The sequence below is a fragment of the Trichechus manatus genome, unplaced genomic scaffold, assembly GCF_000243295.1.
Source record: "Trichechus manatus latirostris isolate Lorelei unplaced genomic scaffold, TriManLat1.0 scaffold00151, whole genome shotgun sequence".
NCBI classification, from domain to species: domain Eukaryota; kingdom Metazoa; phylum Chordata; class Mammalia; order Sirenia; family Trichechidae; genus Trichechus; species Trichechus manatus.
Window position 1 is genome coordinate 1,016,718 of NW_004444087.1, and position 13,318 is coordinate 1,030,035.

General features: G+C 42.8%; 1 protein-coding gene across 1 annotated transcript in view; it reads right to left on the reverse strand.

Annotated features, from left to right (window-relative positions):
* The window catches only part of SDK1 (sidekick cell adhesion molecule 1), an 819,863-nt gene that overhangs the window by 346,119 nt on the left and 460,426 nt on the right, over positions 1-13,318 (reverse strand). The window contains exons 9-12 of the mRNA XM_004385956.1: positions 9,473-9,589; positions 7,596-7,763; positions 5,051-5,153; positions 857-1,033 (exon numbers count right to left, since the gene is read on the reverse strand). Of these exons, the coding sequence (XP_004386013.1) occupies positions 857-1,033; positions 5,051-5,153; positions 7,596-7,763; positions 9,473-9,589 (565 nt within the window). The remainder of the gene's footprint in view (positions 1-856; positions 1,034-5,050; positions 5,154-7,595; positions 7,764-9,472; positions 9,590-13,318) is intronic.

The following is a 13,318-nucleotide window of genomic DNA, read 5'->3' on the forward strand; positions in this document are numbered from 1 at the left end:
CCTGCTTCTGAAAAATCAGCCATGGAAAACCCTAAGGAACACCGTTCTACTCTGACACACATGGAGGTGCCATGGTTAGAGTCAACTGGACGGCACCTGGTTTTATATAGCACGATGTGATGGCCTCTCACTGCTGACTTAGACACAATGTGAGCATCGTAAGTGTTCTCTGAGAGTCAGTTCCAATGGTGATGACTGTATGCAGGGGGAAAAATAACTGTTGTTGTTAGGTGCCATTAAGTCAGTTCATCGGTTCCGACTCATAGAGACCCTATGTACAACAGTCCTGTACCATCCTTACAATTGTTGCTATGTCTGAGCCCATTGTTGCAGCCACTGAGTCAGTCCATCTCATTGACGGGCTTCTTCTTTTTTGCTGACCCTCTACGTTACCAAACATGATGTCCTTCTCCAGGGATTGGTCCCTCCTGGTAACATGTCCAAAGTATGCTTCTTAGGTGCATTCTGGCTGTCCTTCTTCCAAGACAGATTTGTTCATTTTTCTGGCAATCCGTGGTATAGTCAATATTCTTCGCCAACACCATAATCCAAAGGCATTAATTCTTCTTTGTCTTCCTTATTCATTGTTGAGTTTTCACATGCACATGAGGTGAAAACACCATGGCTTGGGTCGGGTACACCTCAGTCCTCAAAGTGACATCTTTGCTTTTTAACAATTTAAAGAGGTCTGTTGCAGCAGATTTGCCCAAGGCAATATGTCGTTTGATTTCTTGACTGCTGCTTCCATGGGCGTTGATTGTAGATCCAAGTAAAATGAAAGCCATGACAACTTCAGTATTTTCTCCATTGAGCAGATAATCAGGAGATCGTTAATACCAAAGAGCGCAATACTCACATCACCTCCAGTCGGGCCGTCCGAGAGTCATTCCCTCCTTCAGAAATGATTTCGCAGGTGTAGTCTCCGATGTCGCCAGACCATGTCTGACTGATGAGGAGCGACCCGTCTTTCTCCACCACAATTCTAGAACTGCTAGAAGGGTTGATCATCATGTTGTCCTTCTTCCAAACGTAGCTGTGGACCAAGAAAAGAGGTTTGAGTTAGAAAACCCACAGGAATATGATCATAAGTCTGCTAAAACACAAGCAACTGGCAACCTGGTGAATATACTAAAAATCACTGCACTGTGCGCTTTAAAGGGGGGATTTTCTGTTTTGTGTATTTTTATGAAAATATATGTCTTCTACGTTTGTTTGCCAACCAACCGCACCTTCCCCCCTGCGAGGAATTTTCATAAGTGCGCTATGATAATTTTTTTTTACAGCAACCTGTGGAAAAAAAACTGACACAGCAGTACTTAAAAAATACCTCGCGGCGGGGGGGCGTGGTTGGCAAACAAACGTAGAAGGCATGCATTACTTGTGTAAAAATATGGTATTATCTCAATTTTTTAAAAAAAGGCAAACAAATTCTTTGGTCATAATACAAAACCGATGCTAAAATTAAAAAAATAGGGCAAGGAAGATAATTGGAAATATCTGTCTGGTCTTTTGTTTTGAGATGGGAAGTCTGTGGGATCATTATCATATGTGTCACCTACAAAGACTGTATCTGGCATTCCTGCTCCAGGAATGCTCTTTGAGGACAATGCTCTTTGAGGACAAGATAGGAGGCAATACATTTTTTAAACATTCCCAGAGTAGAATTACTCAACTCCTGAAAGAATATTTTTTACATCTCATCTAGATGTTTTCTTAAAATTCAACCACTCTGGCAGATTGATCCTAAAATTGCATTTGTTTCTCCTTTAATCTTTATCTGTGGCAATTTTAGCACATTTCCCTTTGCAAATAGAGAATTAATTAAGAGCCTGTCCGGTATTTAGATGGCAGTAGGCAGGGGCCAATACTCATTGCTAGATGGAATGAAAGTGCTATTTTTCCTTTTCCAAATAATTTGATTGGATTTTCAAAATGTACCCAGTCCTTTAAAGCCTTAATATGCACAAGACACAGACAGTTACAAACTACTTATCTAAAATTACCCTGAGATAAAACAGGACTGACTCCACCACAAGAAGGAAGTGAGTAAATGGCTCACTTTGGGGGACAGTATTCAGCTGTGACTGTCATGGGGGGACGGGTGCTCCTGGAACAAGGTGCCCAAGAGCCAACAATCTACTTCTTTCTCACTAAGCAGGTTCCAAGGTGGCTCCGAGGAGGTCCCAAGGAGGTTCCAAAGAGCCCTGGTGGCACAACTGTTAAGCACTCAGCTGCTAAGCAAAGGTTGACATTTGAACCCACCCACTAGCTCCGAGGGAGAAAGACCTGGCAATTTGCTTCCATAAAGATTACAGCCTAAGAAACTCTATGGGAAGTTCTACTCTGTCACATGGGGTTTGCTATGAGTTGGAGTTGACTTGATGGCACACAACAACAACAAGGAGGCCCCCAACTTGGTCGGTTTAATCACACATAAAAAGCAACAAGAAACTCACAAAAACTCAAGGAGATTCTTTCTGAACTCTCAGAACAGCAGAAAAAAAAAAGTCTTATTTGTCCTTTGTTCTTCTCTGAAATCATACTCCAAATCATTCAGAAATGAATGGATTCTTTTTGAGGTATGATAGCTGTCTCCAATGCAGCCTCCAAGGATTTTCTAGGTACTGTACTCTGTAACTTGCTAGTTTTTATTTGGTTTTGCATTCAACATTCTTGGAACTAAACCAAACTTAGGTTCTGGGCCCTGGAGAACTCCAGGGAGTCATGTGGGGATAGAGAAATTCATGATTTCCTGAACACCTGCCCAAGAAAAGTGAGAGAGCAGCCTCGTCTGCAACTCCAGTTAATAAAGTCAGCATCTACAGCCATTCCCCTACGCTCAGAGGGAAATGTTCCAGAAAGCAGTGAGGAATCTTGATTAGTCCCATTTTGCTAACTGCATGCCTTTTGGGCTAAGGCCAGAGTGAAAATACTTCGATGATTCGGTCTTTCTTCTAGATTTATTTTCAAGGTTGATCCTGAGAATTAGAAACTATTATGCAAGCAGCTTCTCTTTGGAGAAAAGCTCATTTCTGATAATCCCCTACGCTTACTGCCCTGCCTTCACCTGAAGCATCATACTTTTCGTCATTACCTGCCCAGTCTGAGTCCAAACAAAGACCAGTACCATTTACCGCTGAGTTGACTCTGACTCATGGTGACCCCATGTGTGTCAGAGTAGAACTGTGCTCCAAAGGGTTTTCGATGGCTGATTTTTCAGAACTAGATCACCAGGACTTTCTTCCAAGGTACCTCTGTGTGGACTCAAAGCTCTAACCTTTCTGTTAGTCCTTGAGTGCTTAATCATTTGCGCCACCCAGGAACTCCTGTGTTAGGGGTTATTGTTAGGTGCTGTCAAGTCAGTTCCAACTTATAGCAAACCTATGTACAACAGAACAAAACACTACCCACTCCTGTGCCATTCTCACAATCATTGTGATGCTTGAGCCTATTGTTGCAGCCACTGTGTCAATCCATCTCGTTGAAGGTCTTCCTCTTTTTCGTTCACCCTCTACTTTAACAGTATGATATCCTTCTCCAGGGACTGGTCCCTCCCAATAACATGTCCAAAGTACGTGAGACAAAGTCTCACAATCCTCACTTCTAAGGAGTATTCTGGCGGTACTTCTTCCAAGACTGATTTGTTGATTCTTCTGGCATTCCACGGTATATTCAATATTCTTCACCAACACCATAATTCAAATGCATCAGTTCTTCTTCAGTCTTCCTTATTCATTGCCCAGCTTTTGCATGCATATGAGGCGAATGAAAATACTGTGGTTTGGGTCCGGCACCATAAGTCAGAATCGACTTGACAGCAATGGGTTTGGATGGGTTTCGGGTCAGGCGCACCTTAGTCCTCAAAGTGACATCTTTGCTCTTTAACACTTTAAAGAGGTCTTTTGCAGTAGATTTGCCCAATGCAATGTATCATTTGATTTCTTGACTACTGCCTCCATAATCTGTATGCTGAGCAAATAATTTGAGAATCTGGACTATACGAAAAAGAACACGGCATGAGGACTGGAGAAAGACTCATTAACAACCTACGATATGCAGATGACACAACCTTGCTTGCTGAAAGCAAAGAGGACTTGAAGCACTTACTGATGAAGATCAAAGACTACGACCTTCAGCATGGATTACACCTCAACATAAAGAAAACGAAAATCCTCACAACTAGACCAATAAGCAACAGCATGATAAACAGAGAAAAGATTGATGTTGCCAAGGATTTCGTTTTACTTCGATCCACAATCAATGTGTCTAGGATAACATGTATAAAACAAAACGAGTTGCCATCAAGTTGACTCCTACTCATGGTGACCCCATGTATGTCAGCGTAGAACTGTGCTCCACAGGGTTTTCAAGAGCTGATTTTTCGGAAGTAAATCACCAGGACTTTCTTCTGAGGTGCCTCTGGGTGGATTTGAACCTTCAACCTTTCCATTAGCAGCTGAGTGCATTCATCACACATTTGCACCACCCAGGGACTCCATAGACAAAGACGGAAGGTTACAATCCCTTTAGCAAATCTCCAAGCCACCCAGTTCCCTTCTCCAAATGTGTTTTACTGTAAATGCATTAGATAACCGTGGTTGCCTTTCTTCTGTAGACAGGCCTTCCCCCTTCACTCCTCCTTTTACAATGGAAACAGTCCTGGGAGTACAGAAAACGCCTCCTAAGTGTTCCACGGTCCCAGTGTAAACACCACTGAAATCCGACTTGATCCCTCCAGATTTTTCTCTCATTAAGAATCAGCCTTTGACAAGTACGCCTTACAGATAGTGTATGAACCTGGGCAGGAGAATCCTGAAAAGCTGTACTGGAGTCATGAAGTGGAGCATAGCTCACTGTAAATAATATGTAAGGCCAGAGTGGAAAATGGGATTTGTATGATTAATGGTACAGCCAACAACCGTGAGATGCCGCATCAAGGATCTGAAGCTGAAATCAAAGTTCCTAAAAGTCCCCCTTCTCATCTCTTATAACCTTCAATTATAAGCCCACAGAATATTAATAAGCCACTGAGTGTTATAATTGGGCTGACCGGATAGAAATCCTTGGGTCATGCGTTGCTCCACAGTGCAGCGTGGCAGTGGTCCCTTTAATCACCACCCCATCCTCTGGAGGGTGAACGATGAATGTTCGATCTGAAAAAACAGAAGTCACAACTCAGATAAAATTACAATCATGAAAGCTTCTCCCTCAGGGGGTAACAGATTGGTCATATGACATCAAAACCTCCAAGTTTTCTCTTGGCAAAGAGTGTAAATGGAAGTGCTCAGAAATGTTTGGGGGATTAAGAGCCGACCTTTCTGTATAGCAGCTGAGTGGGCCAAGCCTCCCTGCCCCTTCTAGAGCACTCTTGGACCTTCAAACAATTGCAGAAGGAAACGAGAGTTGAAGAGCATATGCAATATTTAAAACCAAAAAAAAAACCAAACCCATTGCCACCAAGTTGATTCTGGCTCATGGCGACCCCATGTGTTACAGAGTAGAACTGAGCTCCATAGCGTTTTCTTGGCTATAATTTTTATAGAAGCAGATCCCCAGGCCTTTCTTCCATGGTGCCGGCTGGGTGGGTTTAAGCTGCCAACCTTTCAGTTAGTAGTCGAGCACAAACCACTTGTGCTACCCAGGGACTGATGCAATATTTGGAAGGTTCTATACTATTAGGTAAGGAGCCCTGGTGGTGTACTGCTAACCAAAAGACTGGTGGTTAGAACCTGCCCAGTTGCTTTATGAAAGAAAGGCCTGGCGATCTGCTTCCGTAAAGATTACAGTCAAGAAAACCCTGTGGAGCAGTTCTACTCTGTACACATGGGGTTGCATGAGTCGGGGGCCGACTGTATGGCAGTTAGCAACAACATACTATTAGGTAACGCTCTACGTTCTTTCACAAGATCATCGTCATTCTAGTCACTTCCAATGCTTGAATGGCATGTCACGACTTGACAAAGTGCTCTCACATATATTATTTCATTTAATCCTCACGCTAACCTTGCGAGGGCTCTACTGTTACTACTCCCAGGTTTCCGAAGTGAAAACAGATACTCAGCAACATTGTGACTTGCCTGGCATTGCACAGCTGGTTCACGGTGGAGCTGGTACCAAGGGCAGGTGTAGGACTTGGTCCAGACCTGCAGCCCCCGTGTTCCATAGGGGATGCCAACGGGGCAGGGCTTCCTGGGGCTTTCCCTGGACACAGCCTTGGGACATGGACCCTCACAGCACACACCTCTAAGCTGAGGCTACTCTGGTACCATGAACAGAACCCAGGTATGGAGGGTCACAAGATGAAGCTTAAGGCCCAGCTTGACCACTTGCTAGCACTGCATCTGGAAAGACCCTCTGAGCCTTAGCTTTCTTTTTCATAAAAGGGAGATACTAACAACAACAGTTGTACAGATTAAACTAAGCAATGCATGTGAAAATGCTGTATAAGCCACAAAAGAATTACGTCAATTATCCCACTGTTGGCATAATTTTGAATCACAGCAGGCCCACAGAATTTTCTGGTTAGTGATCTACAGAGATTCAGACATCACTGGCCTCTTTTTCACAAGCTTTTATCATGTACAGTTAATTTTTAGGGCTATATGATGAATTAGAAGTGGATAATGGAGTCAACCACCAAATGGAATAAAAACTCTTTTTTTAGTACTTGACAGTACTGTGGGTATTTGTATTGATTTCTTTTAAGCTGGTGATATTTTTAGAATGCCTAATAAATTAGAAAGGGTCATTTTTCTAGGTGGACTCCAATCATATCTTAGAAAAATCCAGATAAGTATGAAGTAAAGCACAATGATTTGGTTTTTCCTTAAGGAGGGCATTTTAACAAATGATTCACTCAAGCAAGTTAAAAATATTCTCTCTTATGTAGATAGCTTTATGAAAATCTGTTAGAGAGCATTGTCTTTTGCATTTTTTGAACAATGACTTTTTAGTAACATAGATTTGAAGGAAGCAGAGAGAAAAACTACACTGGCAATTTAAGCTAATAAAAGTGGGGCAGGATGTGATATTTGGTGCTCCAATACTTATGTTCTGGAAAATAATTTATTCTGCATTTCAGAAACTTGTATCATAGATAAAATGAGAATAGATACAAGCCAGAGAAAGAGCAAGGGTCTTTCTTTTAGTTCACTTCTAATATAGAAGAAAAATTCATATTTAATATACTAGAAGTGTTCTGGCTGAAAATAGTGATAGAGTAGGAAAAAAAAAAATACCTTCCCTAGGATTTGTATTCTTGATGTACTTTTCTTATATAACACTTAAAAAATTAACCAACAAAACAATTTATTTATTTGAGCTAGTTTGGAATAATATCCTTACTCAAGAGACATCTTTTAAAAAGTCAATCTTTTATCTCCCCTGAAAGGTCCCTGTTAAATCTTTGAATATATTTTCTAATCATTCTTGGGAAACTGAAAACTTAATTACTCAACAGATTTCTATGAATTAGTTGTAACAACAACCATTCTCTTTTGATTAAATTAGGATGTCCGAGGGCATGCTGACATTCCAACAGATGACACGTGACTGTGCCATGAGTGATGGGAGGTTTCAGGAAGTGTGGTCCTTACTCCACACGGTGAGCACAGCAGATGCATCCAGGGAGCCCTCTGTGTTCGTGGCATAGCAGGTGTAGTTGCCAGCATCCTGGACGAAGACGGGGGTTATCTGCAGACCCCCGGACTCAAGAAGCATGAATCTAGGAATCTGAACTGAGCCACTGGCCAAAATCTGGGTCCCTGAGAACAGTGGAGGAAACAGGAATGTTAGAGCTATAATACTTGAAAGAAAAGAAGGTAATGGTTGGAGCCACTACCGAGAACATAATTTAATAATCAGAATAAAGTTAAAATTTTACATACGATAACAACAGAAGCAGTTTCTTTTAGCATTATTTATAATAACAAAAATCCAGATCATAATTGTCCAATAATGAGAGATTTGGTTAAACAAATTATGATTCACATACATGGTTATCTTTGGGTGATGAGATTATGGTTGCTTTTTATTTTTTCTTTATATTTTCATGCATCTGAAAGCTTTTTATATAAAACTAATAGTATATTCAAAAATCAGGAAGAAAACAAAATACAGTGAAACGTGGGAGAGCCGGAAATCAATGGGACCACCTTGTTTTTCCAGGTCTCGCAAGTTTTCTGCCTTTGACAGGGTGAGGTCTTACCACTTTTCTATCACTCCCTGGTAGTGCAAAATATTTGAGTTTTCCTTCCCTGACAAGTTTCTGCCTTACACAGCTTCTGGCTTTAGCAGGTTTTACTGTATATCAAAAAAAGGAAAACTCACCCCTCTTCTTACTGATCTATAGTTTCTCAGATCTTTATTGTTTAGAAGGTACGTTCTGAGTGCAAAAATGTTATTTCTGAGAGTGAAAAGCCATCACGTGGTTTTCTGGTGTCATGGACAAGATATAAACGTTGAGGCTCAGCAAGCATTACGAATGGATCGAAATGAATCAACACCATTTAAGAACAGGCACTGTTGGTAAGAACACTTGTGCCCGGCTCTATGTAAGGTGCAGGGAGAACTACAAAGAAGGTTAGGACATGATGCCACTCTTCAAAGGAACCCAAAACAAAGCTGGAAATCAGAGATTCACATATGTCAAACTGGGAAGTAGCAAAACTATCCTGTGGTAGAAGCAGCTTTCTTTCTTTAAAAAAAAAGACATGATTCTTAATTTTAAATATTGTTGTTGTTGTTAGTCAGCCCCCCACTCATGGTGACCTATGCACAATGGAACAAAAAGCTGCCCAGTCCTATGCCATCCCCATGATCGGTTGTGGATCAGACCGTTGTGCTCCATAGGGTTTTCACTGGCTGATTTTCAGAAGTAGATCACCAGGCCTTTCCTCCCAATCTGTCTTAGTCTGGAAGCGCCACTGAAACCTGTTCAGCATCATAGCAACACGAAGGCCTCCACTGAAAGACAAGTGGTGGCTGTGCATGAAGTGCATCGGCTGGGAATCGAACCCAGGTCATCTGCATCAAAGGCAAGAATTCTACCATTGATGGTAACTACTGCCTCATATTTTGAATATTACCAGAGAAGAACACTTTCATTTCACAAATGGGAAAACTGAGTCCTAAGAGAGTTACCCCAAATCAAGTAACTAGTATTTATGGGACTCCAAATGGCCTAAGTCACTCTTTAAAGGGCACAGGCAGAGGAAAGTGATATTTGTGTAATTATTATTATTTTTTAGTGTCTGTTTTGTTTTCTAGACTGTAACTTCCATGGAGACAGGAGTCTCACCTGTCTTACTCATCCTTGTATCCTGGCATCTAGCACCTGGCGGGGGATCAAGAACTCGATTCTTAATCCTGACTGAATGAATGGATGAATCATAGTGAGAATAATAAAACACAACCCTTGCCTAGCGGGTTCATTTCCTACATTGGCCATGATGTCACGGAAAGAAGTACCCACCTCTCTTCCACGTGATGGCTGGTTTGGGAGCCCCAGACACTGCACACGTGAGAATGGCCATCATCCCATCTGTCACCGTGGTGTCCGCTGGGCGCCGTGTGAACGTAGGAGCGATATCTGCATACAGAAGATAACTCATCAGTACGCTGTCCCTCAGAGATGCTCAAACCAGCCTGGTGGAGCGTCCCATATGGGATTTTATAGAACCAATCAAAGAGATACTGGTGGCGGTAAAAAATGAAAACCTGTCAGGAGTGACTATAACCTTTCATTATGCATCTCCCAGGAATTACCTATTTTTGTTTACAACCTGAGGAGAAAATACAATCTCATGACATGATGGATACATAGGGGGAAAGTGCAGGGCCCAGGAAGAATGGTCGTAGATGAATGTTCAAGAGAGAAGAGACTGTTGCTGAGATAAACCACACCAACAGCTTTCACCCTTTGGAAAAATAGTAAGAGTTAATTTTTAATATTATACTTCTTCCAAAAGATGACACTTCCGTGGTTGCTAGGATCCATTCTGAAAGTTCAAGTACGCAGATGACCAGATTCCAAGGACTTCAGTAAATATCAATTTCTAGGCAGTGTCATGGCCCCCAGTGCTGGAAGGTTCTTCGTGTTCACGGGACTGTGAGGGTCTCCAGCAGCCCAGGTCAAACTGAGTGGAGAGAGGAGTTCGCACAGGTGGGTTTCAGCGAGGGCTTATCTGACTTTGTGCTTCTCTGATAACGATTAAACCGTCATCCCTGGTACAACAGTGACATAGAATCCCAAATCTTCTGTGATGGCTGACAGCCCATTCAGGGAGAAGCAGGCAGGACACAGGAGACCAGGGCCCAGTCGCTCATCCATTCCTTCCCCTGGTGGGAATCCCTACCAAAAACTAAAATCAAAACAGCTGCCATCAAGTCCATTCTGACTCATGTGACTCCAGGTGTGTCACAGTAGAACTGGGCTCCATCGGGTTTTCAATGGCTGATTTTTCAGAAGTAGATCACCAGGCCTTTCTTCTGAGATTCGAACTGCCAACCTTTTGGTTAGCAGTCAAATGTGTTAACTGTTTATGCCACCCAGAGACTCCTACAAACCATGGCAAATCCCATGGATCCCACCTCCAAAGTACATCCGAAACCTGGTCATTATGTCTATGTATGCTGCCACCTGAGTTGAGGGTCTTACCTGGATGATGCCTCCTATCTGGCCTCAGTGCCGCTGCTGCCGCCTCAGACAGTCCACACTGCATCCAGCACCCCGGGTGTCCTTCTAAGATTTCGGTGCCATCACTGCTCACGTGCCCCCTAGGCTCCCCACTGCTCTGAGACCTCCTTACCCTCCCTTCTCTCCTACCACTGCCCATGCTCAGGGTCAGGCTCCGTTCTCACCAGTTGCCTCCTATCTATAGACACTCGGGCGTGCTCCTCTGAGGAGCCTGTGGTTCTTCCTGTGACATGGGTGTCCCCGAGGGTGTGCAAACAAGCTCTTTTTCCCACTCAGGGCTCAGCTCAAGTATTATCTCCCCAGAGAAATCCTCCCTGACTGTCCAGTGTGACATGGCTAGCCCCTCATCTCCCTTACAGCACTCATCTCCGTCTGAGGTCATCTCGTCCTTGTCACCCCACAGCCCTCACACTGGAAGCATAGCACAGAGCCGCCAGTCTTCCTCACAACTTCTGCCCCACCACCTGACACTTGGTGCTCAAGAAACATGTGTTAAGTGAAGGAATAAATATTGATTTTCTTAAACAAGTTTTTTTTCCCCTTTTAATTTGAGGAAAAAAAAAATCCACGTTACAAAACAGACAACATTATTATTACTATTTCTGTGTTTGCTCTCCAGTTGCCATGGTAACCAGTTTAGGTAGCACTTTCATTTAGATTTCAGTCTGATCCAATAACCCTGTGAAGGGGGCTGGGTTGGTTCCAGTTTAAGAGATGAGGAAGCTGAGGCGGAGAGAAATTAAGTGATCTACCCCAGGTCTCATCATCTTCTAATTCCCAGGTCTTTCCCTAGAATTTGTTGTTGTTGTCCTTAGGTGCCGCAAAGTCAATTCTGACTCACAGTGACCCTATACAACAGAGTAGAACTGCCCCATAGAGTTTCCTAAGCTGTAATCTTTACAGAAGCACATCACCAGGTCTTTCTCCTGCGGAGTGGCTGGTGGGTTTGAACCGCCAACCTTTCAGTTAGCAGCCGAGCGCTTAACCACTGCACCATCAGGGCTCCTTTCCCCTAGAGCGAGGGTTGGCAAACTACAAACCCAAGACCAAATCCAGCCTGTTGCCTGTTTTTGTAAATAAAGTTTGATTGGAATACAGCCACGCTCACTTGCTTACATACTGTCTTTGGCTACTTTCGCCCTATAACAGCGGAGTTGAGTTGTGACAGAGATATAAGTCTAAAATGTTTACTATCTGTCCCTTTACAGGAAAGCTTTGCTGACCCCAGCCCCAGGGTATCCTGGCCTGCGATGGCAAGAGAGGCTTTAAATAATTCTAATTGATCAAAACTCAGTTTCCAGCTTAAGTACCCAATATTATTTCTACTATTCAAAGCAATATTGGTTTCCAATGCTCCAAACCAGAGGACAAAGTTCACCCCAGGGCAAGGTTTAAGGAAGTGACCCCAAGTTTACTAAATTGTATGTGTGGCTCTTTCTAGGCTTCATCAGCCTCCTCACTAGCTATGGGTGATGAAGGTCATTTGCTACGCAAACTCTGACACTGACTAGCTTTCTCAAAAGGTCTTGTACCTGAGGGGATAATAGCATTTTGCTCCAAAAAGGACAAAAATGAAAGGTATAATTCCATAACCACTAAATTCTACTTCATATTAGAAGAAGAATGTGACAACAACAGGAGATTAAAAGGAAAACCCACAGATACCATGAAAGCTTTTACTTTTATTCTATTTTTCAGAGAAAGATTGCCAAGGTATTTCTGTTAATGGGATAATAAAAGAAACCCGCAAAAGAACTGTAATTGTTCAATAAAACTAAAATAGAAAATGAATATAGAAGATGGAAAAAAAGATCAAAAGAAAAAGGTTAGGTGTGAGCTATTCATTCAACAGTCATTCTAGTTCTGTGCAGAAAAATTAGGATTTTTCTCTACTCCTTAAGATGGAGGACAGCTCAGCATGGGGAAACCATGGCTCACAGGACAAAAGGGGTGCTGCCGGCAGGTAGTGAAACAATGGGGTGTCTTTGGGGTACATGGGCTTCAGTAGCACTTCCCTGTGTGTTATGGATTAAATTGTGTCCCTCCAAAATATGTATTGGAATTCTAACCCCTATGCGTGTGTATGTAGTCCCGTTTGGGAATAGGGTTTTCTTTGTTATGTTAATGAGGCCATATCACTGTAGGGTATGTTCTAAACTTAATAAACTTTGAGATATAAAAAGAGCAGATTAGGCACAGAAGCAAGTAAGCACAAACAGGGGAGGATAGATGCCACATGGTGATAGCCAAGGAACTAAGAAACACTGGGGCTACAGAAGCTGAGACAAGTTACCTTCCCCAGAGACTACAGAGAGACAGCCTTCCCCTAAAGCAGGTACCCTGAATTTGGACTTCTAGCCTCCTAAACTGTGAGAAAATAAATTTCTGTTTATTAAAGCCACCCTCTTGTGGTATTTCTGTTACAGCAGCACTAGCTGACTAAGACACAGTGAAATAGCTCTCCTAAGCCTGGTCACCTCTGGCCACAGCACCCTGTCCCTGCACCTCAGCAGGCTGAACAGAGACTACCATTTGTGTAGGGGGCAGAGATTGGAAGCTCTGGCCTGAGGCCTAGTCCAGAAGGTGGACCCGGGGGTCCAGCTGTGCTCAAGGCAGTACTCA